At 52.3% G+C, this 26316-nt stretch overlaps 1 protein-coding gene across 3 annotated transcripts in view; it reads right to left on the reverse strand.

Annotated features, from left to right (window-relative positions):
• LOC144169062 (uncharacterized) overlaps positions 1-26316 on the reverse strand; it is a 138749-nt gene that overhangs the window by 16428 nt on the left and 96005 nt on the right. For 2 of the 3 annotated variants that reach the window (XM_077698062.1, XM_077698061.1), the window contains exons 2-3: positions 2811-3015; positions 1928-2109 (exon numbers count right to left, since the gene is read on the reverse strand). In XM_077698062.1, coding sequence (XP_077554188.1) covers positions 1928-2109; positions 2811-3015 — 387 coding nt within the window. Of the gene's footprint in view, positions 1-1927; positions 2110-2810; positions 3016-23579; positions 23911-26316 lie in introns of those variants that run through there. The other variant, XM_077698063.1, reaches the window with a different exon arrangement.

The raw sequence follows: 26316 nt of genomic DNA on the forward strand, positions 1-26316 counted from the left end.
TCCCATGCACTTACTGTAACACAGCAGTAGATTACCAACTAGATGGAACATTTAGTGGGGAAATGTTACCACGCTCCACTCTCGAAAATTGTGCTCCTTCAGGCAAAAAACGGTTCCCCACACTACACTCCCCATGGCATGCAGCTGGAACAGCAGCAATCTGCAACTGTATCTTATTTCACGAGCTCTCCTTTGCGATCTCATTCTCAGAACCTCTTCAATAGTTCCACTGATCCATCCATCACTGTCGCATATAGCCATGGAGGAAAGAATGCTCTGGAGAGGCCCCTAGCATCCTCAATGTGTTGTAAAAAGTAACGTCATCTTTACTGTTCCCCTGCCACCAAGGGTGTACGTACATGGAGCATCAGTGTTGCTTCATTGCTACAGCTCTGTACTAGAGAATGAGGAAGCGTGGTGGGCTTCCTGAACATACTAAAATGGTGGAGGGACTTTGCAAAGAAGTGATGCCAAGGCCCCTCCTGAGTATCCTTTCCCCAATGTGTTTATCCATCTACAAGTGATACTCCCCTCCAAATACGTCTTTCCATACTTATTCCTTCTAGTGTAACTCCTGGCATGGTCCCGCCCCTCACTAGCATTAAAACGTGCAGGACAGTTATGTGGAGTAAGGGAAAAGGACAATCCATTTAATGCCATGAGCTACATGCATATCCTAGAATGATGTAATGAATGAATAAAATCTTTATTGAGCAACAGATGCTGCTGTTAGGGCACCCGCTCGGTGGAGGGGATCCTCAGCCCAGGATCCCCTAGAAAAATCTAGCAATGTCAGGATCTGCTTCAAATCTTTACCTCCCAGCTTTGTGTGCTAAACTCATCAAAAAATTCTAGAAAAACAGTCACTGTTTTAAAAGGTTGCTAAATTCACCCAAAGCATTCGATCTTCACAAACATGTTAAATTTAAATGGTTGCTCACAGCAAATCCACAAATCTGGATGCAAGAAATCAGGTAGCCTGAATTTTTTTTTCTTTTCTTGATGTTATCTTAAAGCCATAGAAAAAAAAGAAGTCAATGAAAAGCGTTTTTATAAAAACGCTTTCCTCCCCCTCTCCCCCTTTAGTTATGGCTTCCCTCAATCACGGTCAAATCATAGTGCACCTGTGAGCGTGACCACTCAAATTAAGCATGTTTTATGTGTAGCACAAGTGGAATACCCAATTAATAGTTGTACGTTCGTCTCTGTACTGCCTAGCAAGGACATGCTAGTGAAAAAGAAAAACCTCAACACAAACATGTTATGTGCCTCCAAGGAATACGTGTGCACATCACTCAAGCGGAAGCAAGAGCCAGAGGTGTTTAGCCCCACGACTAGAGCATGCAATTGTAGGCCCATAGAACATTACTCTCATATTCACCAAACTTAGGACAATTTGCGGGTTACCATAGCAGCAGATGTGAAAAACAAATGAGGCAGACCGCAGTGAGCCCAGTACTGCTTGTTGGAGAGGCCTACTACAGAGTGGTCCTCAGACAGCAGAAAAATCCCGGGCCATCTACACTAATGTGAAACCTGGTGAGGGGCGAAGCATGCACTGTACAAGTGTATTCTTGGAGCCTTGGCACTTTTGCCAACGTAGATGAAACTAATGGGGGGAAGAGGTATACAGCTTTGCTGTAAAAGTTTCCTGTCTTTGTAGCACGCTCTAGTGTGAGGCGTAAACGAGTGTCCCGGTGTTTTTTTAGTACTCGTTAGTACAAAGTGCTCCAGCACGAGGCGTCCACGAGTGTCCTGGTGATTTTTTAGTACGCGTTACATTCTAGTGCGAGGAGTAAACAAAGTCTCCGGTGTTTCAGTACCGTAACTACACGAGACAAATGATGATTATGATGACGACGGCGAAGATAGGAGACGCCAACAGCCCCAGCCCAAGAGGCTTCACCCCTAAAATCAGGCGACATACCGAAGACAGCACTGATGGAGCTGGTGAGGACGACCCTCTTGACAGTGCCAGAGTCTGCGCAGGCCTGGAGCACGGCCTTGGTGCCATCCACGGCCAGCTTGAGCAGGTCATTGTCCTTGGACAGCGACGAGTGTGGGGTGGGCGCCGCCACGTGCACCACATACGTGCAGTCCTTCACCGCACTGCATTCGTGAGAAAGTAAAAACGGGCTGAGCACACTCCACCCTTTCCCACATAGGAGTTCAAGTGAATACATTGAAAGCAATCTGTACTTAATCACGCTGCCGGTGAAAGCAAATAGCAACACTTTGGAGAGTTTTGTGCAATTCCCATTGTAGCCCAGTGCTCCGCAACCATAGAGCCCAGACAAGCAATTCCCTTACAAGGCTCTCCCCAGAAATCGTGCTTTTATACTACAGTGTGAAAAACCTCCTCTTTGTTCGCATGCCGGCACCATCATGCGAGTTGTCTAGGATGGAGTCATTCTGCCCTGCAGTATTTGGATTTCTTAACCCGACATACTGTGACGAGGGAGAACAGCCAGCACAGGGGATGGGGGTGCCTTTATCTTCCATGTCTGCAGCAGCCAATTTGACAAGAGGCAAATTGACAAGAGGCCGGGAAACATTTTCTCTTTGTCCTTTACTCGGAGTGCCTCCTACACACAGGTTCGACCTCTGCAACAGCAGCAGGCACAGTTCCACTCCTTGCAGAACCCCGCACATGTCCAGCAAACAATCTCCACTAAATTGTCGCACCAAAAGTTATAATCTGGGAGAAAGAACCAACATGCTATCCTACAGATCACGCCCTTTGCTCCGGCAATTGTTGTACATCAAAAAAAAAAAAAACGGCAGAAGATTAAGAGAGGGGCCCACTCAACTCTTTCCAGGTGTCCTCCTTGAGCAGGTCAGCCTGCACCAGCTCGATGGGGTGCTTGGCCTCAGGCACGAGCTCGCGCAGGAACTTGCACTTGTCCTCCTGCTCGAGGTTGCGCACGGTGGCGCGCACCCGCAGCTCCCCTTCCTCCAGCAGCAGTTTCACTATGTGTGAGCCCACATAGCCTGTGGCCCCCGTCACCAGCACGACTGCAAAGGCAGAGAGGGAAAAAGAGAGGAAAAGGGACTTGGTCAGCACCTCATTTCACTGACAACGAGCAACAGTGCATGCAGCGATGCATTGCAGCGCACTTTAAAGAGGCCATGAATACAAAATGCAACTTTCTTCACTTTCGAAGAAATATCCTGTCACTCCCTCCGCTCTATTCCAGCCACCAAAGACGTTTATTTAACAAAAAAAAAATGCGAAAATATTCAAGAACTTTCATATTTTGCACTACAGTGATGCAATATGGACAGCAGTGAGGCAACAGAAGCCAGTACTAAAACTATAGTTACAAGTGTGTTAATTGCACGTTAACATTCAGGTGATATGATAAAAAAAAACTAAGACCCCCCCCACAATCACCCAGTCATGTATGTTCTTGGCGGTAACCAATTGCGCAAACAAGATTCTGTCACGTCATAGAGAAATTGCCGGCAAATTGCTAGGAATACACCACTGCTGCATCTGTTTTGGTTTTTGAAGATTGATTTGTTTGAAGTTTGCAATAAAATTGGTGCCATTCATATTGAGAAAGTCTTTTTAATGAACTAAAGTTGTAGTTTGTCTTCCTGCGCCAATTACCTGCGGAAACAAAGAAAGCTACAATTAAGGTCATGGGAGACTATCGATACAGTGAAGTTACAATTATTGCGGATGTCTCAGGAAAGTTTCAGTTACACTGACATGCTATCTTTTCAAGGTGCTATTCCTAGAACAAAATAACTGTTAAGCATTTATTTATATTCAAACAGGTTTCCCTCTGTAGCACATTTCTACAGTGCATTTCCCGAGTACACTGCTTCAAATACTGCGAAGGTAGTCGCTGGCGCAAACTGTCAATTTTGTTATCATTGCATCATGCACGCAGTGATTACTGTCAGTGGTCACCCCACCAATAAACTGCAGGAAAAAAATGAGTGCCGTCGTCGCAGCATGAATACAATTGCATGCAATGTGTCCCCGCATACTTCCTTCAGGTAATAGTTCCCGAAATGGGTGGTCTTGAGGCCCCTTCTCTTATGCGCGCCCTTTCGGTGAGCCAAACGTTGGAGGTGTTGCATGAAGTAGGCTTTGCCGCGCGACGCGCACACTATTCGGCTTCTCCGCAAAGCACGCACTACTAGTCTGGCTTTTCTGCCTCAAGTAATGCAAAAAGGCCAGGCCACGGGGCGAGGCACACAGGAGTGCATGAAACGGAGGTACGGGCGACATTAGGCAACATGCACAGAATAATTTGCCGGCACTATGTGACACGCTAACACCCCCTCCCTCACTGCGGTGGAGACCATGCCCAGAGTAGTTGCACGGAATTGTCGTATGCGTTGCAAGGAGCTACAGCCTTTATTCCTTCCTTGCAGTAGCAACATTTTTAGAAGAGTATAAGCAGGTACCACTGTTCAAATCGAGCGAAATATGGGGAAGGCAGATTTATGCGGACATTTTGTCGAGGTACGCATACGAAATTGCGCTTCCCACGACCACTGCAGGGCGCGCTGCATTCACGTTCGATCCTCTGCGCGTCTCCGCCGAGAGAAACGATACAATGAGACATATTATCAAAAAGATTTTGTCCGATAACGTGTCAGCGCCTACATCTATCAGCAACTAGTGTTCAGCACGTGCACGTAAACACAATAAAATAAACAAATGCGTCGAGGATCGCGTACTGCTACCACGCCCGACCACGCCGGCCGGCGGCGACATGAGTGCGAGAGAAATTGAGCAAGCCCGAGCGGCGACCACGTGACCGTGGCCCAAAGCGGTTGCCATGGCGACGCGCGGAGCAGCGGGAGGAATGGCGGCCGCCAGCCATGACCTTTGAGCGAGTTCAGTGATCGCCGGCAAAGCGTCGCCGTGGCAACGACATGCGAGACGCCACGTGACCACCCCCTCTCTTTCCCCCGCCGAGCGATATTTCCCCCTCCAGCCTGCAGCTTCGGCGCCTCGTTCTTCTTCATTTCACGCTCCACCTTCTCGCTTCGCTTCCCTCCCATAATTCTCCGCTCTTCCTAACGGAAACCCTGCGGCAAGCTTCCGTCGGCCGCCACTTTATTCCCCGCACAAACTCGAAGCATGTGTCCCTGCTTCCTTCTCACCCGTCGCTTCACGCCTCGCGTGTGTTCACTCTCACAACATCGGCGGCCACTTTTACTTCTTTGATTTTAGCGCCATTTTACAACCCCATCTGCGTCTCATCTTCCGAGGCGCTGCTTGCTCGGTCCATATGCTCGAACCGTAGCTGTCTGCTATCAGCAGCAACCCTCTTCCGCAGTGGATAACCAGCTCGTTTACAACAAGCCATATCGCTCGCTAAATCCTAGATCCGTATGCGATTCATTCAGCGGGATATTCCTGCTCTTCATATCGTTTCTCCTTTCCGCCCGATGCTGCCTCCGCCACCGCAAATCCACTTGCATTTCGCAGATTGCCTGAAAAATTCGAGAACGGTGAATTTCAGGCGCTGGCTGCCGCTAATACGTGTAACCGAAAGTTTCGAAAAGTTCGCCCACATAGCGAACCAGCAGGAGCCGGTTCAGCGTTTAGTAAAGCAGGGATATGTTGGACGGTTGCGAAGTCTGCGTCCCCGAAAGTTATGATCCCTGTCGAACGGCGACATAAAACATACGCCAGACGTTGACAGCGGGTGAAGATTTCTGGTGCTAGAAACGAAACCGCGGGTGGTACTCGCGGGGGAGTGGATGACTTCATTTCAGATTGAGACTGCCATGCGAACAAAAAAAAAATAGCCACATAATGAACGCGGGACCTTGGTGCACGCTAACCTTTCAAATGCATGCATGCACTGGAGGTGTGTTTATCGCAACCAGCATGGCACACCTTTGTGATGGGGGAGCTGCCCAATAGGGATGACTCTCCGCAAGCTGTAATATATCAATAAATCAACTCTGTAATATATCAATAAATAAACGTTCTCCATCATCCTTCTACGTCAGTGTTGATGTTAAGACCTGCACGTCCACAGATGCGCAGAACCGCCTTTGCTGTGCAATAGGTAAAGCTCAGAATATATATATATATAAGGTTAGTAGAGACAGAGACAGACGAGAAAGACGTAGAAAATAGAAATAAGTTTACTGACGTTTCAGGAAGAGGACTTCCTTTCTTCAGAGTACTCTGAAGTACTATGTCCTCTTCCTGAAACGTCAGTAAACTTATTTCTATTTTCTACGTCTTTCTCGTGTGTCTCTGTCTCTACTAACCTTATTTTTTCGCGCTCTGTGTGAGTTTTTAGCTTTCCAGACTATATATATATATATATATATATATATATATATATATATACATACACACATCCACGCCGACCTCAAGTCGCACGTAATATTCCTTATCACGCTCGATCGCCACGCCCTGCCCTTCGCCCCCAGGCAATTACATTGCGGACTGCTCCACTCAGCCGTCGAACTGCGTGCACAACCCTTTGACGCCTGCCCTCGCGACCCCCCCTCTTTTTATCAAACCCTCCGCGTGCTAGACTTGGACGTGCCGGGGGGCGGTCGAAAAGCCTCGAGGACGTGCGCAAACAGGCGCGGGCTCTGGTGCAGCACGAACGACGCTTATCACACAGATCGGGGGCGTCCCGTCCGCTTCTTTTTACGAGCAGGGCCGATCTGCGAGCCCCGATTTTGGCCCAGCCACCCGACGTTTGCGCCCGATCGGTTTAAAGACTTGTTTACCCCGATCCCCCCCTCCCTGCCTCTCCCTCCGGTCCACACTTCTGGAGTACGACCGAGATAGATATTGAGTGAGACGCGCACCGCCAGCATGGCAGGGCTGCGCTTCGGGCTGCAAGCAAGGCGCAGTGCGGCATGCGCGCGTTATCCGGGAGGTTGAGTATTCGTCGGTGCACGCAGCTTCTCGGCTGCGTTTGCTCCCAACTCTGTGTCTCTTTCTTTTTCTTTTTTGCTGCTCGGGGTGTTTTTTTAATCTCGGGCCTTCTCTCGTATTGCATGCCTCGGAACGCACTTTTGTTTCTGTCTTTGAGCCCGGGGCTATCAAAAAAGCCGCGAGTCGATGTTACCCAGAGGCGCCCGCTCACATTGGGGCTGCGGGTCACTTTGTGAGGTCACTAAACACCGACGAGAAGAGGAAAGAGGGCCCGATTGTCCGATACTTCTGGAGGAAACTACGCCTTTTTGTTTAGATGCAGTTATCAAAAATAAAAAAAAAAAGGAAACGTTACGGAATGAGTGACAGAACCCAGAAAGCCCGTGTCGGAAATAAAATACGTGACGGCCAGCCTCTTCTTTTACGACTAACAACGCCAGCGTGTGGTTTGATGAGGTTTATAAGGAAGGACGCAAAGCTCTTGTACACGCGGCCAGAAACGCATGCACGCAAAGACACACACGAAATCCTACTCTAAACTTTCTTACACAGCCCTTTTTAGATGCTCTTGAATCGGGAGTACATCACATTTAATAAGTGAATGTGCAACAGCACCAAAGCAAACGAAAAGGTGGAGCAGAATAAACGATCTGGAACGTCATCGAGCGCTCTTGCTTACCGCTGTTATTTCACACTCAATAACGGGGCAACAAAAGGGCCACAAAGATTAAGCCGAGGTCTCTACAGGGGGTCAGGAGGTCGTTGAACGCGTTCGTTAGAACACACCATATCAAAATGACTCAGGAGGCAGAATGTTGAAAAAAAAAAAGAAAAAAAACACTACCCCAGCCTGTAGATGTTGTTTCACTGTTAAGCACACGTGCCATGCAACAAAAGCACGCACAAAAACGCCGAAAGTCATGTTTACCGCAGTACCTCAATGTTATGCGGCGAAAGTACTAAGGGATGCCCAAGAGCAAAGGGAGCAAGTTTTTCGACAAAAAATGCGCGCAAGACAAGGGCGACAAATGAAAGTCTAAGCGGCAAAAAAAGGGGGCATGTTTGAAGATTGCGCAAATGTCCTGCGACAAAAAGAAAGTGATAAGAAACGCACAGGCAGCGAGATCTCAAGAATGTAATAACGGTATACTCTCCTTCGGCGTCATAATCGCTCCACAAAAGAATCCAGCCGTCATATCAGTGAAAGAGGTTCGGATAAAAATAAAAGAACGCCAGAGGTTGAGAGCGAAACAATCACGCGATCGAGCCGCGAAGAATGAGAGGCGGGCGGTGACAGTTTGAACGAGCGAAGATGACACAAAAGGACGAAGAACAGTGCCGAACCGGCAGCAGGGGGTCTCCGCATCCCATCCATCACGATTTTCCTCCCAGTCCCGGGAGGGAGTGAAGGATTGTAAGCTGCGCTCGCGGAGGGTCCGCCCACACCGCCGGGTTGGACGGCGACGCCTAAACAACGAGTAGTATACACCCGGCGAGAGACACTAAGCAGGCGGGGTGATTGGAGCGCGTGAAAGATGCACGTATCCCGATGAGCAACACACAAAGATCGCCGTGAAAGGGAGAAGACACTAATGGCTCGCGCGGACCCAGCGGTATTGATCCCTCCTCGCGACGGGCTCGCTATATTAGGACAGTATCGTCGACGGCGGGAAGCCGATCGCTACCGCTCTCATATCCAGCCGCCCCCCCTCGACGTCGTCGTCATCTCAGGACGACGGCCGGCTGCGGTGTTTGCATTGTGCGGCCAAACAACTGTCGGGTTCCTGTTTTCCGGCCCGAAAGCCATATCATTGAAGGATTTACGGCCGGGCTATTGTGGGCGGCAATTGAGCGCGCCTCGGACAAGGGGTGGGCATTGAAAGACGAATTAAGCGAAGACCGCCACGCGGGGCATAGTTTCCACGCCCTCAAAGCGAAGTTATTGAGAGCCATCGAATGAAAGCTTGACAGTATACGTTATGTTCATACGTAAAAAAAAAAAAAAAACGCCTTAAAAATTCTTTTCATCTCTCTCTCTCTCACCGCAGGGACGAGATGAAGTTTCATTAAAACGGTATCGGCAGACTACACCGCGTCGATCCGAGTCGCTCATTATTGGCAATGCGTCAGCACGATACCGAGCAATGGCTTGTCGTTGACGTGACGAGAAGAGGATATATGCCAAGCTCCGCCCGGACAATGCTCTCTGCGTGACGCAAGTTATACGCCTATCGAGATTGCCTAAGGTCCAACGCAACGCGTGATTACGACTCGCGCTGGCAGATTTTATGGGTGAATTGGATGGCCCATTGAAGCCTGCGCTGCACGTTACCCAACATATAAAAATAAAATGTCTGCGTGCATGGCGCTTATGTTCGCAAACAAGTTGCCCAAAGTAATCGCATGCACGTAGAAAACCAGTTTTTTTTTTATTCGAGGCTCAAACAAAAAGAATTCATACTCCTCTCTCTTCGAAGACGTATTTAAACTGGAATTAACGTTCAAAAAAAAAAAAAAAGTCCACGTAAGCACTCAGGCGCTACGCCCTGGTTCCCAGGGAGGCAACCAACCGACCCCCCGTGGACGAGGATAACGATGAGTACTCTGCTCGTCACGTCCAAACAGTACCGCAGTTTTTATTCTGTCATTTTTCAAGGCAAAAGCGTTTATTTGTTGCCGTTCATTCAACCAGCTATCTGTCTGCCTGTAGCTGCGTCTCTTTGCATCTGTCTTTGCGTATCTGCCTGCACCTGCGACTGTCTGCATCTATCTCCTTTGTCCGTCCGTCCGTCCGCCTGCCTGTCTATGCGTTCCACAAAGTTCTTTCGTGAAGCGTAGTGTTGGACGCGTACAGTTTTCCTGAAACGAGCCCGGCGTAAGGTGCACAGTGCCACGACACAACCAGTGACTTCAGACTTAAAAACTACACACGTTTCTCTGCTCGTGGAGAAAGAGCAGAGACGAAATGGCCACACGATCAGGAGCGGCAACAGTAGCGAAAAACGCGACGCGAGGGTGCACGAGGTCGAACGCGGGAGAGCACATTACGCCATCCCTTTGTCGTCCTCGAGGTCGCCGCGAGACACACAAACATGCCCGACAGCCCCCAGGTCAGACGCATTACCAGAGCGCGAAGAAGAGAGAACAACAGTAGCGGCGGCAAAGAGCGAGACAATGGCGTTCGCGTGTCGCCACGGAGGCGGCACTTTTCCGCCGCAGTCATCCGTGATGAAAGCGGCAAGAGGAGGAGGAAGAGGTTAAGTGAGGCGGGGAGCAAGACCTCCCGACAATAACGGTGCGCCGCTATACTTGTCGGGTGGAGAGAGAGAGGGGGGGGGCAGGCTGTGCAGAGCGAACAAGCAAGCGCCGAAATGCATGCATGGCTTCGGCGAAGGAGACTGGCCACCAAATCGGCGCGGGGCTTCGATCCGGGCTCCGCGGCGGATAATGGCTGGTGGCAAGGTCGCCCGCGTGACTCATGGGTGGGACGCGCGCCCCGCCGCCACAGGTGACTCACGCCACAAATGCCCGGGTGACGCGCCCCTCCCCCTTCCTCTGCCTCCTTGGGAGGAACTCACTCCAGGAGAGGCAACACGTGGTTGCGGGTGGCCCGTTATACACCGCCTGGCTCTCGCGTGTGGCACGATGAAGGCGATATCGCACGCACGCGAGTCGAAGCAGTGAGAAGACTTTCCTCGCCATGCGCGGCAGCTGGAAACTGATCGTGCGCTGGACACGAATTGACGTTACTGTAGAACTCACATAAAAAGAGAACAAAAGGACGTCCGATCCGAATTCTCTTTGACAGGGCGTTTGCTTTGTTTTACGAGTTGCTCAGCGCCTCTGATTAATTACGTCGGTAAGTTAGCGCAAGTTACCGTGTAAGCGGTAGGTTACGTTGGTAAGTTAGCGTTAAGGGACAAGAAGGGAGCGGAGTGGGCCAGGGAACAAGCGCGTGTTAAGGACATACTAGCAGAAATTAAGAAGGAGAAATGGACGTGGGCAGGGCATGTAATGCGAAAGCAAGATAACCGTTGGTCATTAAGGGTAACAGAGTGGATCCCTGGAGACGGCAAGTGTGGCAGGGGGCGGCAGACGATTAGATGGGCAGATGCGATCAAGAAGTTTGCGGGGATAAATTGGTCGCAGTTAGCACAGGACCGGGAAAATTGCAGATCGCTGTGAGAGGCCTTTGCCCTCCAGGTGGAGTAGACAGGATGATGATGATGATGAAGGTAGCGCGAAGGTTGTACGCCTGACCTTAGGCACCGGAATTCGTCCGCCTCGCTGGGTGTCCGCTCTAACTGCGACGGCACACGGACGCTAAATTCTAGATTCCAGAAAGAATAGAGGACAGCGAACTAAGAATGATGCCTGCCGCTTGGGTTGCCTATGCTTGTAAAAAGAGAAAAGATTGATTGATTGATTGATTGATTGATTGATTGATTGATTGATTGAGGGGTTTAACGCGCCGACGCAACGCAGGCGATGAGGCGCGCCGTAGTGGAGGGCTCCGGATTAATTTTGACCACCTGGGGGTCTTTATCGTGCGCCGAAATTTCGTACACACGGGCGTTTTTGCTTTTCGCCTCCATCAGAAAAGCGGCCGCCGCGGCCGGGAATCGAACCCGCGACCTCGTGCTCAGCAGCGCAACGCCTTAGCCACTGAGCCACCGCGGAGGGTAAAAAAAAAAAGAGAAAAGGAAGAAGAAACAGAGTCTGGTTGTACAGCACTTAATGGGCCCCCGAAACATTAAATTGTTTCCACAGCCGAAACGCTTCTGTAAAATTGTCAGTAAGCGCGTTCTGTCCTCATTACGTGGTCAGGAAATACCCGAGCTTAATATTACCGCCCCACACACCTCAGATAACTCAAATGATGGAACTGCAAACAAAGCCCGCGTTCCCGGTATGCGCAGACGATCAGTACAGCTTTCGTAGCGTTTCGAAGTATGAACAACAAGAGTGGAAGCATTTGTAAGTACCGTCGCAGGGCCCTTTAAAAAAATCCCAACAATACCTCGCCATGCAGGTCTGGAGACTAGTTAACTGCAATAAAAATGCCACCGAAACTGGGCAAACATTCTGCGACAATGATTCATTGCAAAAATGCGCTGCCCACCGCATTTTTTAAGTTCTACCAGACACTTCGAAAGCTGCGTATGACGATTTTAAGAGCCCCCCGTTGGTAGGGCTGACGGTAGCCTTCAATACACGACACAACGCTGTTCACATTTTCCGCTGTGCGCGAAGAACGGTGGAGGCGAAAAAGAGAACGTGCCCTTTTCTCCAACTCTTCATTTGATCGATAGGAAGCAGCTGCCAGCCGCCGAGTTGTCGCCTTGACTTCCATTTTCCGCGCGCCTCTCTAGGAAAATAGAGACGGCGAAAGATTTTGCGCGAAGGGAGGGTCGCCGACAGGGGTTTTCGTCCGTTTCTGCTTGCCGGAAACGGAGCCATCCTCTTTTCGTGCTGTCGATTGAAACACGACGACGAACAGCCCCGAAGGCTGTCGTTGGCGCGCGGCGCTGCAAAGCCGCGTCCCGGGCAGACGTCGGCAGCGCACACCGGCTGTCGCGTTTGTCAGCGCCCGGGGGCCAGACTTCAGAACGAGGAACCAGCAGCGCGGCCCAGCCTGACCGCTCCTGTCGAAGTAGCGACGCGTCGACAAGCCGGTGCGGGTACGCTTCCGCCAGACGGGGCCGTGCTGGGTTGCGGTCGAAAAGTACGCGCCATGCGTGCGGTGTTTTACTTGTGAGAACGCCAGTGCATATCATCGCCATTCGATGTTTGCCACCTGGCGGAAGAGGAGTTAACGTACTCGCTCCTGTTTCTACCCAGCCTTTAACTTCAGCCTACTTCTTCAACCTCGCCATGTATGTCCTATCACACGCGTGGTTCCCCTGTTTTCTGCCCATCACTTGGCAAAATTCATCCGTTTCTCTTAAAAGACGTACCACCAGTATTTCTCCTCTCATCCATAATGCAACCTGAAATATCTATGGGAGACAACTCACATTATGACCAAGGCTCTCTAGCTGGGCGCATGTAAGGCGAGCGCGTGTATGTTGCTCTGGTGGTCGTCAAACCGACCCCGCGTCATCGCCTGCGCATATATACGCACATTGAAATTCTCGTATTCGCAGCGTGGTATTAAAAAGAAATACACGCGGCAAATCGTTTCAAACCGTCCGATTCGGTTCAGCTGCGCAAATCAGCGAGGCAAATGCGTGGGAATTAAAATGCGGGCTATCATCTCCAAGAGAGAGTCGGGGCCGAACTTCACTTCAAAGGACTGCGCACCTGGATGATCCCGAAGGAGGAGGCCTCCGTCGTGCGGGTGGGTCGGCAGCCCTTGAGATCCGCGGTCGCGTTCCATCCCCTCAATTGCTCTAAATCATCTTCCGAGACAAAGAGGCCTTCCGGGCAGATCCTTTGACGGAGCGCCTTCCTTTGTCTCCGGTTCCCTTCCCCGTAGGGCAGGAGGAGAGCGGTCGCCAGGAGCGGGGTCACCTCTGCCCCCATCGACGACGTATACGGCGAACCGCACCTTCCAAGTTGCGTGCAGCCGCGTTTTATTCGACAAGGGCACAATCACACGGAGGCGGTTAATGGACTACGCGTTCAGTTCATCTTGTATCGAGCATTCCCGAGCATCGACCGACGCCAGAACTGTGCGGCTCTAAATACCTTCCAAGGGGCTCAGAAGGACAAGCTTTTAGCGCTGTCACTGGACGCCGGTGAAGTGTCAGTTCAATGCAAACATCTTCCTTTCGGACCTGGATACTAGTCCACCACCGAGACGGAGAGGTTACGTGATGCCGTTGAGACTTCTCGCATCGCCCCTGCCACACCGTGCTCTTTTTTTGTTGTTGTTGTTCCGGATTGCGTAATTTCTGTAGTAGCCCTCTGATAAACTCAGCTTGGCAACAACGAGTAGACGGCACAGACCGAGGTAGGCACTGGGGCCTAGAGGAGACACGAACGCGGTTACTGCGCGTTAGAGAGTGCCAGTTCCCGGCCGCACTGCGCCCAACTGCGTCCAGCTGCCAGTTCGTCGGACGATGGCTTCGAACCATCATTGGCGGGCAGGCGAGATTCATACGGCGTCGTCGACCTAGCCGGCCGGCGATGTAAAAGACGGCCTCCTCCTGCTGAAAAAGGGCTCCGACCGAACAACGCGGAGGAGCGCGTCAGAAGGCGGCGAAAGAGGAGAGCCGTGCGAAAGATCGTTCCCAGCCGCGGACGGAGTCAAAGAACGCCGTCCTCCTCCACCCCTTTCGTGCCGTGCGGCTGGCTGGGAGACCGCTTACGTGGTGGCTCTTGCAACCGTGCGGGAGGAGCATTGCGGAGGCACGTAGGACGTGCTCGTCGAACGCTCTGGCACCGAACGCCCTGGCACCGAACGCCCTCGGCGCAAGCCGGCAATTCAGCATGCAGCACTTTCCACCGATGCGCGCCGCCGAAATTATATCGCATCTCGGAGACAGCGAGATTAAAGGTTCGGTTAGACTGTACAACGAAGGAAACGAATTAGAAATACCGGGCTATCTACTTTGCTACAAAAGTCTGCTGTCTCCTGTCTCTAGCGCGAAGCGTAAACGAGTGTCCCGGTGTTTTCTTTTTTTTTTATACTCGGTGACAACTTAAGAACGGGACCGGAAGTTGCCGCTGTGCCTTATCACCGTAGCCGGATGTTTCTCCGCGCGGCGCAAGTAGGGCGTTACTGGGAATATTTTGAAGATGGCGTGAGCCGTTCCCGTGATTTTTTGGACTTAGCATGCTTATAAACGACTCCGGTGACGACAAACAAACTGCGTGAGACAAGGCAGACGATATCACGCATTCATAGCAAACCCCTTTCAAAACGCGCGCGCACTAACGTCACAGGTCCGGCGCTTTGGCGGAGTGATACACTACATGAGGTGGTGCCGTTCTTGAGTTGTAACCGAGTATAGTACGTTACGTTCTAGCGCGATGTGTAAACGAGTTTCCTGGTGTTTTGCTACCGTGACTACAAGAGACGACAATTACGACGACGACGACAGCAGACGCCAGCAGCTCCAGCCCCTAAGGGGCTTCGCCCCTAAAATCCTGGCCAGTACGTGGCAAGGTTCGGTGTGTGCGTGGGCGCGCGTGACACACTGCCAGCTAGCTAGCCACAACTGCGCGTTCCATTAAATAATGTGGCAGGACAGGAATAAGGCCCTGCGGGAGGGCTGGCAATTTTTTTTTTGTCGAGTGAGAAAACCATCACTTGGAGAGAACCATTGGGAGAGAAAAGCATCACTATTATGAAATTGGTGACGTTACTCCCAAGAAAAAAAAACTGAATTATCGGACGCTCAACCGCATACGCCTTCCAGGGGCTGGTACACTTGCAGACTCACAAAAAACCTTGCAAAGCCATTCGAAATGGTACACTTGCAGACGCATAGTCGTAAGATCTATCAATTTATTTTAATCCGGCTCCAGATATGTCCTCGGAGTCTCTGATCGGTGGCGATGCACTTTTCTTGCAATTTGTTACCATAGCTTTCGGCGAGCGGATACACTGCCGATTCAGAGATGCGCTTAACACGTTTAAAATTCTGAACGACCGACGCTCTACGAGTATAGAAAATACATTGCGAGCACAAAAGCTGCGCGAAGAAAAAAAAAAAAGGGGGGGGGGGGCGTTTTGGAGCCAAGCAGCGGCGTTTCTTAGGACTTCTAGCGTAAAAAAAAAAAAGTCTACCATACTCGCGCAAGGGGGAAGGTCAATGCACGCATAGACGAGAACACCGATTCTGACACACGTACAGCTATCGGGTTATCCGCAGTCGCTCTATCTCTATTTGTTGTATTACTATTGATCCTTTCTTTTTTTTCTTTACCCCTTCCTCATTTCCATCGCGAAGCAGCGATTCTGCTCGGTCGGAGCTAACCGCTGGGATCTATTTTCGTTGTCTGTGAAGGCACTTTCCCCCGCCTTATCGACCCCGGCTTTGCGAAATACCACCGCCCGGGCCTCGCCTTCGGGCATCGGACCTATCCCCCGCGTAAGCCGTTAAGCCGCGCTCAGCCGCAGCCCGATGTATCCCTTTACTATATTTCCTAGCGGGGCGCTGTAAGCGATACCAATCTGTTACTTCCATAACATAATTACGCCTCGCCGGGCCCGCTCCAGGTTCACATATCGCGTTTCCCCCGCTCACTGTATATGTACCGCATTTCGTTTTTACGGTTCTGGCGCGGATTTTCGATGTTGTAAAGGTCGTCGGCGAAGCTCCTCGATTAGATTTTTCAGAGCATCCATGCTCGCGCGTTGGAAGTGCGCCGTCTTCGTTCTTACGCTATTTTGGTAGCATTCACTGGACTGGACACGGGCATGTAAAATAACGAAACACGTAGTAAAAAAGGTGCTGCCTTTCTCTCGATTATTCTAACGTAATTAGTGTGGCAGCATTGGGTGCCCGAAAGGAATAGCACAGTGTCGAGCTCTCTAACGAAAGCTTAATTCGGTATTCGTACGAAAATACAAAAGACCGTGTTGTTCGAGCTCACTTCGAGCTTGAGTTTTTGCTCTTAGAGGAAATCTGGTTCGTTTTTTTAAAGCTTGGTTTCGATGCCAGCATAACAAGCCAGTCACGCTTGCAACGAGCAGTCTCGAGAAAGTAAAAAAAAAAAAGTTTCCTTTCATTTGAGCCGGAGAGAAAAGAATAAAATTAAGCCAGCTTGGCCATGATGATGGATGTGAAAACACAAAACGTGTTGATTAATGTTAAGCGATGCAGGTACGTGTGCTTATGTGTTTAGCTGACGCGAGAAGACACTCAGCACCTACAGACATCTACCTCGTGATGTTTTACGCGGCCCGCAGACTTTTTGGGCAGTATCGCGCTCGCCTAAATTTGTTTGTGCGTTTATTTAGACGTTGCATGCACGGCGAATAGCAAAACAGTTTAAGCAGGTTAGAGAGCAATCACGAACGACGCCAGCACGCCTTAAACGCCAACCACACGCATGAAGAAACACGGTGGAGCCTATCGGGAGGCGGTCTGGGCATGCCGCAGATGTGCATGCATTTCTATTTCCGTTCGTTATGCCGCACCGATTCTCCGTGGCATCCGACAAAGGGTCACCTCGACGGCCAACAAGCACTGCGATCGACTAGTGTTCGTTGACAAAGAACGCACGGAGAAGACAAAAGTCTCGTGGACGCAGTCCTGTCTGTCCTGGAGAAGGGAAGGCAGTGAGAAGACTATGCAAGAGCTATTTTTAAGAAATGATGTTAAGCTAAATGCAGAAGAGGTCAAGTGTCGTGTGCGCTGTTCCATCTCGGACTTGTGACCGCTCAAGGTGCGCGGCATTCCCGGCCGGTTTATCGAGCTCTCGCCCTGGAAGAAGCGTCGATACACGAACACGCAAACCTAACCATACGCGCCCGCATATCGGCACCAGGACGGCAAGAAGAGGGGGGCGGCACCATTAGCCTGAACAGGTCTGACCGGTGCCGCCGCCAGGGGGCACCGAGGCCAGGGCAAAGTCAGGCCCACGTTGTTACGCCAGTATCTCCGACGCTCCGCGGGCACGGCCTGTTCGTAGCAGACGTATAAAGTGGATAGGGGCAGAGCGGCGTGGAAGTCCCAGTGTGTCAGAGGAGGTGAGTCATCGCCTCCCATCCGCTGCCCCGCTTCTCCGGCTCCTTCACAAAATAAAAGCGCCGAGATGGCACGCCGCTCTTCTTCTTTCGGGCTGCGTGGATGCTCATATATATTCCCGTGCTTGTACGATATACGCGCTCGGCGGCCGGCTGCTGTCCGCCCATGCAGCGGCAGAAACGCGACGGCCGGGTGACCGGTCCCTCCATAAACCAAATACGGGGGGAGACAGTGGAGAGGGCCGGGGGGTCGACGGCATCGCACTCTTCTTCCTCCCTCCTCTCAGTCTGCATCTGATGTCGAGAAGAAACCCGGCGCACAGGTCGCCGATAGTCGCCCAGGAGGCACGTCACCCACAGCGGGTAATATATGCCGCCTCGGAGGGAGACTGTTCCTTTTTCGGGTCACCCAGTTTTCAGAGTAATGGAACAGGGGGAATACGGAGGAGAAAAAGAGAAGGAACGGTTATTGGACCAGCGACGTCAAGCCGCCGCTGACGTCTGGGGCGCGAAACGAGACGAGATGAAGGCGGCCTGCGAAGTAACAGCAACACGAGCGGTGCAGGACGGGCCTCTCAGGTGGACGGGCGAACGGTTCGGGTGATCCAGCATGAGAACCAAAATCAGTGCTGCACACGGCTGAGTACTGATGATTGTAGGGTTTAACGCACCGACGCAACGCAGGCGATGATGCGCGCCGTAGCGGACGGCTCCGGATTAATTTTGACCACCTGGGGATATTTAACGTGCGCCGCAGTGGCTCAGTGGCTAAGGCGTTGTGCTGCTGAGCACGAAGTCGCGGGTTCAATTCCCGGCCGCGGCGGCCGCTTTTCTGATGGAGAACGGCTGAGTATTAAAGGTCGCAAGAAAGAATTAAACGCCCGCTTTGACACGGGTGCATTCGCTACGAGTGCAAAAGTAATAACAAGACCTTCGGAAAGTCGATCCCGCTCATTTTATGCGATGTCCGCCGGTGTCTAGGGACGATGTCCAATAATTATAAGAACAAAATGCCTACGAAAACAAAACAAAACGTTTCCGAAGCGATAGAAGTTCGTCAGAGACGTTACATTGTCTTCGATGTGGCCTGTGAGAAGTCACCGCGAGAAATCGGAATGTCATACGGTGTGCATATAGAATGCGCGCTGGCCCTGCAACGGCTGCGTCAGTAGAACTATAAATGATGGATGAATGAAGGAATGAAGGAATGATTGAAGAGCGCGTAACTACGTTTGCTTTGTGACTATGCAGTTCGTTGTTCACTAATAGAAACAGGGGGGTAGATGATGAATAGTTCTGACTGAGCGTACAGCTAATTTGACAAATTAGTTACAGACACGGGATTAAATCAGCCAAACAGATTAAAAGCCATCTAATATTTCACTAGACGACGCGACCGCGGTCCCCCCCCCCTGGTGCATTTAGATAGCCTCCCTTTCCTTGCATACGGTCCACCCCTTCTGTCCATTCGATAAGGACTTACGGCACGTGCCGTCTACAGCAACGAAAACGTCGCGGTGCATGCAGGTGACTGCGGATGAATACTTCAACGTGCTACGTGACCGCCTCCCAGTACGTCATGGCGGCCCTGAGACCACGGAAACACGAGGCCAGACTCACTTTACCGCAGGTACACCCCTCGACCTTTGTCGCCACGTGTACAAAGTTGCAAAGAAGAAGAGCACGAGGCTGGCACAAAGGCCGTCCAGAAGCAGCTCCGCCAAACGCGACTTCACGTCCGGCCTAACTACTTGCACGCGTTCCCCATGGGGTCGGTGAACCTGCCAGCCATGGCCTCCATCCATTGTATGGGGAAGACTGGGTAGCCTTCGAGGACAGAAAGCTCGGTGCAGTGGTCCGTTGTTTATTCCTTCTGTGAAAGTTCGGTAAACGAATTGTAATTTAATTCAGCCTTTACTGTAGTCTACGAACTGCTTAATCGGCACGGCAAACACAGATATCATGTTCTTTTTTATCTATCTCCAGCAACAAATCCCGCTGCGCAGTGCGATAGAAGAAGCCGATGACCCGCTTATAGAAGCTATACTGCTCCGTTTCCCGGTCTCAGCGCAGACGGCACGCATGCAGGCAGGACGCCCCACTGACACTGTCCGCCAAGACAAACAAAACTAACCCAGCGTGAAGCGACGGCGCGTTCTCGGGCAAGGGCGCGACGCGTACCTGCACTACCTTTTGGACGTCAGGGGTCAGCGCTGCCATCAAGATCAAACACCGCGCAGTTTTCACCGAGCCCGCCTTTCGGCTCTGTCTGCGTGCAAAGCGATGCAAAGAAATGGCGAGGGCCATACGAGGAGAGAAAAAGAGGAAGACGGCATTGCAACGTGGGCGCGAAGTTATCCGCGACATCGTATGGAGGCTTGCGACCTGCGTGCAGACAGCTCGCAGCCAAATACAGTCGGAGGTGAACAGCACCGACGGCCGCGCGAAAGAACGAGGAAGCGTTGCATACGTATGCAGCCAGCCTAAGAAGCTCTGACTCAAATGAAACTGGGAAGCAGACTAATTCACGCACGCACGAGCCACGCAAAGCCTAGCAGCGGCTCAGCTGCCGAAAATCTCATCTGCAGGCTTTGTACAGAGGAGGAGAAGACCTGGTGTGGCCAATTCACGAGGCAGACGGCCGGTATGGGCTTCTGAGGCGGGCGTGGGCCGCTCATTTGACGGCCATATCGAGATGAAGCCGGCTGACCCCTCCTTATAACCCGTCGTTTTTAAATGCAGAGCATTTCAGTAACTCACGATGTCACCCGCGTTGACGTCCGTAGTCGTAGTCCGCACCCCTCCCCCTACACTATATAAAAAAGACATCCCCCTCGCGAGGGGCACGATCAAATGCACAGCATTTCCGAGGGGGTGCGCCGGCAAGTCATATCTCTCGATCGCGGGACCCGTGTCGCCATCTTTCGGAGGCGCGGGACAACTTGTGGCGCTTTCGAAACAAACCAGAAATGAGTGAAGGATATAAGGCGCGTTCGGTGCATCGAAATCTGTATCTGTTTCGTGGCTCAGTCGGTAGTGCGCCGGGCACCTTGCGTTCCGCCCGCGGCGTCATGGGTTCGAAACCGGACGCCGGATACTGTTATTTAGTGTAGTGGCCTGGCTGCGGACTACGACAAGGGCCTGGCTGCGGACTACGACAAGGCGCGCCTGCGGACTACGACAAGGCACGCCAACGCCGCGTGACATTGTGAGTTACTAAAATGCTATGCATTTAAAAAATGCTATCCGGCACCTGGTTTCGATCCCTCGACCCTGCGGGCGGAACGCAATGTACATGGTGCTCTACCCACTGCGCCACAAAGCCGACGCAGAACGGGAGGCTACGAACGTGCCTTATATCCTTGACACATTCAAACTACGTCAAGAAGCTGTTGATACAACGCATTCACTACCACCAACTCCCCAAACACTAAACGTTAACGCAATACACCCACCCCCTATGCGACGCATTTACTCGAGTCCCCCTCGCGGGGAGATGGGTCCAATTTTTCCTCTCTGCTCTCAGCCGGCCGCGGTGTTCGCCGCGTCAACTTGATTGCGAACTCTCGCCGTCCCTCGACAGCCCTTACAACAAAGGTCTTTTTCCCCTGAACTACCACAGGAGCGCGCATAGACGTGGCGCGGCGACCGTAATTCGGCGCCAGCGGGAGGGCGTCCCGGGGTTCCAGAAAGGGCGCCAGCCGGGTCGTTAGCGCCCACGGCCGCCGTGTTAATATAATACAAAGAATGAGAAATTACCTGGAGGGCAGGGCACACAGCTGCACAACGGAGACAGGACACGCTCTGAGAACAACTACCAAGTAGCCCAATTGACAGTCCTTCGGCGTGATCAGTGGTCGGCGTAATTAATCAAATATTGCGCAGCAGGTACTTTAGCCCGTTGCGGCAGTCAATTCAACAGAACCTGCTGCCGGCCATGTATCCGCGCAGGGCAGTGCACTCGCTTTCCGTAAAAAATTCCAGCTGCCGGCATAATTAACAACGGTCGGAATTTTCTGCTCCAGTAATTTTGCCGGCACTATGCCACTTGCGACGGTAGCGCCACCGTTGTGCCGGCATAATTCACATGAGAACAAAATGCCGGCACCCGGCAAAATATTCACTTCCAAGATATTACCGTTGCTGCTTCAGAAAAACAATAAACTCTCGAAAGAAAAAGGCCGTTTTTGACGCCCAACTTAAATCCCAGCCGCCATCTTTCCGTAACAATACTGTTCTGCGCCCTCTTGCACCAGAACTGCCAGAAAATCAGCGCACCGGCAGGACACGAGGCTGCGCAGACGCCGCGCAACATACAGGCGGTATTGAACATGCCAACACCACCTAGAATACGTGTGCGCACGAATAAGAAAGGGGCGAGTTGGCGATCATGTACCTACGAAAGGCGCACACAAGCACACGCGTAATATATACGCGTTCCCTGCACAAGAGCGTGTCCGCGCGCGCATGCGCAGAGGCTGCACTGGGCGCAAGCTGTTCCTCGCCTCACCGCGAGTTCCACCGGGAGGCACCACACGCGCAGCACCTCCATCACGAGGCGCTACCGGCGCTGCTGCCTCTTCCACAGCTTGCGTCGACGTGCCCGTTTCGCCGGGAACAAAGCGCGCCGTGCTGAATAACAATTGTGAAAGCACGCTCCCTCTTTGCTCGGGCGCAATTTGCTACGAGGTGCCGCATTCCGGCATTTGCTTGTTCGCCGCTAATTCATTCGCGCAGCCGGGCCATGAGGTGCCGGTATTCGCTTCCTCCTCTTGATGGGACGAATCCAATTAGCTGCTGGCGAGAAATGCGAAAAGTGGAGATGCGGGATGGAGTGTTTCGACCGCGTTGTTCCTCCTTCAAACTCAAATCGTGCAAAATTGTATCGGCTGCACTCGCAGCGGTGCTAGAAATGAATGTGATGATTATAAATGGGGTGCGACAGAAGTTGGGAAACTGCGGGTTCGCACGCCGTCGTGAGCAAGTGACGTCTCCTCCCCGTTTCCCGCTCACAGGTTGTTGGAAGGGGAATAGAAAACTTAAGACGAGGCAATTTTCGCACATTTTGTAAAGACATTCGACACACACACCTTCCGTACGCCCTTACGTTTATTCCGTTAACAAAAAAAAGTTTGCGGGTCTGTTCTGTGGCACTCCAAGAACGGTTTGCAATTTCCACACACACACACACACGGGGGCACTGAACGTACTTATACAAATGTAGCAAATAATCTCGCGGACAACACACAAATTGAAGTAAATGAATTTACAATAAACTTCCAAAACCGTTTTGGCTGTTCTAACACAAAGAACCCACGATATTGCCGACAGAAGCAGTTGTAAGCAAGAAGCATTTGGTCACCAATGTGAGATAACGCAGCTGTAGCCAGTCATGTCACGCCTGGGGTATGAAATTCGGCCGATAATGCACAGTGCTTGTTACGAATAAAGAACTAATACGACGCGCAACGCGTATCATCGCAAATAGAGTGCGGAAATAAACAAATGCGGGCGTCCACGGGCAAGTACTGCATTAGACACACAACCGCACGTCATCGCCTTCTGTCAAAGTCGCCCGCGAAGACTTGACAGAACCCCGTCTGCATCGGTTCCTGTCGACAACCCTACCGGCCAACGGCACATTAATGTAAACCAGGGTACGAAGGGAATCCGCGCACACAGTTTATGTTCTCCCTAAAAATTCCGAATGGGGCCTCACCGCACACCGTCCTGCGCAACGTCACAGCGTCAACCGTGCAGAACGATCATCCGCGGCCTCCGTCCCCCAAATAAGCAACTAGACAGACCGCTCGCAGGCAACGCGATATCTTCCGAAACGCATCGATGTTCGCCAACAAGAAGGCGGCCAGGCTCCCTCAACATATTGTCAACACGGGACGAACGCCGCCGTCGTCGAGACGTCAGAGGAGGCGCCACCGCGTCTCGGCCGCCCCAGGAATTCCAAAAGGGGCCTCATCCACGTTCATTCGTTTTCTCGCGTACGCGCACACTGCGATCCGCACAGGAATGACGACAAAGATCGCGTCTGTATGTACGTACCCGCTTCGCTCGGACGGGACAGCATGACGTCGGTATGCCGTTGCAGCAGCCGCGAGTGCACACTTATTTCCCGGCGGCAGACTTCTCGATCGGAAGACACGCGGTCGGCGCACACGCACGAGCACCACACACACGCAAAGCGTCCGCACCGAAGACCGCGCGAGGCGCACACTGGCAAGCCGGCAAGCCGTCTAAGCGCGGCGGCGTCGCGGGGAGGGGGTGAAGACGCGCGGCGACGACGGAGAGGGCAGTCAATGACCGCACGGGCGTCGTTTCCGCCGAGAGGAGCAGAAGAAACCGGGCACCGAGTTGCCGCCCTGACGAAAGCCACACCACCGGCAGCAGCAGCAGTCAGTCAGTCAAGGGGGATGCCCTGGCGAGATGTGCTGCCATGGGAGAACAACGTCCACCGCCCCGCCGCCACCCACGTCCCGAACCCTCTCCCATACCGCCCCCCCCCCCCTCTCTCTCTATTTCCTCGGTCTGCTTTTAGAACCCGTTACGCCGAGTCCGCGCTGGTTTATTTATCGGCAGGAACCCGCCATGGAAGAAGAAGAAGAAGAAGCAGACAAGCGAGCCCTCCTCCTCCTCGCCCTTTGACGAGGATGCGAGAGCCGCATCATGCATCAGAAGAACAGCAAGAGCGGGCGGCCGTAGATGGAGGGCCGACCCTGATGCTGCTACCCGTGCGGGGAAGGAGAGCTGCAAGCCTGAGGCTGGTTTCTCAGGCAATGCCCTTGAACTCCCGATATCATCTTGTTTGTATACTCCTCATTTGCCTGCGCTACTCCTCGCGAGGCTTTCTGATATCTTGGCTTTGGCGTCGACAACAACGGCGAGGGACGCCTACTCCTCGCAGGAGGAAAGGGTGCACAGCCGGTCAGCGGTTCGAATTATATGTGGGTCAGCGGCGATGAGGCGACAAATTAACAAGAAACACGAAAGGATCTCAAAAGGGGATAACGCCGAGAAGAAAAAGATAACGAGAAAGATCGAACGCACCATACCCGGAGATGGCACGTGCTCTAACCTCAGCCGGAGTATACACGTAGCGCCATTTTTGCTGTTTTCGCAAAAAGACCTGTATTCCTCCTTCACTCCCCCCTCGTCCGCCGTGTAGAACGCATTTACAAAATCCGGTCCAGCACGCGCAGGAGAGGGGAACCCGATAAGGATCGCCGATACTAGGATCTGACGGATGCTGGAAGAACGTGCCGGCCAGCGTCCGATTGCGCGCCTGATAAGCCCAAGAAGCGATACTTCGTATTTCACGAGTCTTCCCCTGCAGGCTGTTCTTCTCCGCAACTCATTGTGTTCCTGACAGCGGTCTCGGTGGAAGCGTCTTCAATGTCGGCGAAGCGCAAAGCGGATCGGGACAAACTCGCTGACTGTCGACGCTACCCGCAGTCGTATAGGATTTGCGAGTTCCGGAAAGAAGGCGGCAGTTAGTGGGTTTCTGCCACGGAACGTGCGAACGCGAGGCATCGATAAACCGCCTCGGACAGCCTCCCTTCGACCGATTCGAGCCGGCCCTGAAACGAGGAAAGAACTCGAAAGAGTATAACAATACAGGTCGAGTGGGAGAAGGGGTTGTTCTCCAACCCGTTTGTGGTCGCGCGACCGAGCCGATTGTCGGCTGAGCACGGACGGACGAGTTAGGAGCCAACCAGCCGGCGGGAGAATCGATGGGAGGGGAAAAACACGAGCCACGACGACGCTTGCTGCGGTACATGGCGATCCATAACCGGTGGGCTTCTTTGCACGAGTCGCTGCGCAGCGGCTACGCCTTGATATGTTATTTATACACTCGGGACGTTGTTGGAAGAGGCGGCCGCGTGCAGCGAGCACGCGTTGGCGGCTGGCTACCGAGGCTGTCAGAATAACACGGATTATTCTTCGTATTCCTCCTACGAGGTGGGGGAACCGACCCCGAAGCAGGACAGTCACCTGCTTAACCTGCGGCCCTTGCGGTGATCACCTCGTCTTTTCGCGGTTACGAATTGCGGACGCATTGGCACGAATACAAGCAAACGTCGCTTTCCGTAAGTTGCACGATGGGAAAGTATGCACAACAGTTTGATTAAACAATACCATGATTAGACGAAGTTAACTGACAGGAGAGTTGCAACATTCTTGGATAAAACCAGCGCGAACTGTCCTTGTGTTGCATTTCCTTCGTCTTTGAGTTCGCGCTGGTTTTATCCAAGACTGAACTGACCGTAGCTATCGCAGGCGACGAGAGAAGCTGTTGGCTTTCTCTCAACGAAGCACGTGCGCTTCTAGAACTTCTGCCGAACTGCCACAGAACGACCTGAAGGTCGAATGTCTCCATCGTAGAACGTGAAGCACGCCTGGGTCCAGCGAACGTACCGTACGTGCACGAACATCCCGTCCCGAAATGCCGCCACCGCAACTTAATCCCTCAAGACTGCCATTAGCAGCTGTTTTTTTTCCCACAAGCCTAAGCCCAAAATGGTACGCCGACACTGATTTGGCTGTTAACGCCGCCACCTGCTGCGTAGGACCCGCCACCCAACAGGAATCGCCTTCCGTCCGGCGCCTCAAACTCTTTTGTCACCACCGAAGTCCGAGTGGTCCCCTCATTTTCGCAAACAGCCCGGCCACTTCAAAGACGGCGGCGGCATGGTACAAAAGGGAGACGGCCCCACGGAAGGGAGGGCTAGAGGGGAGCTAAGTGGACTCAGGTGTGCGCGGCAGGGTTCGGACAAAAGGCTGT

This window comes from Haemaphysalis longicornis, unplaced genomic scaffold (genome assembly GCF_048455015.1).
Source record: "Haemaphysalis longicornis isolate Haplotype H1 unplaced genomic scaffold, Haemaphysalis longicornis Haplotype H1 scaffold_2, whole genome shotgun sequence".
In the NCBI taxonomy this organism is placed as follows: domain Eukaryota; kingdom Metazoa; phylum Arthropoda; class Arachnida; order Ixodida; family Ixodidae; genus Haemaphysalis; species Haemaphysalis longicornis.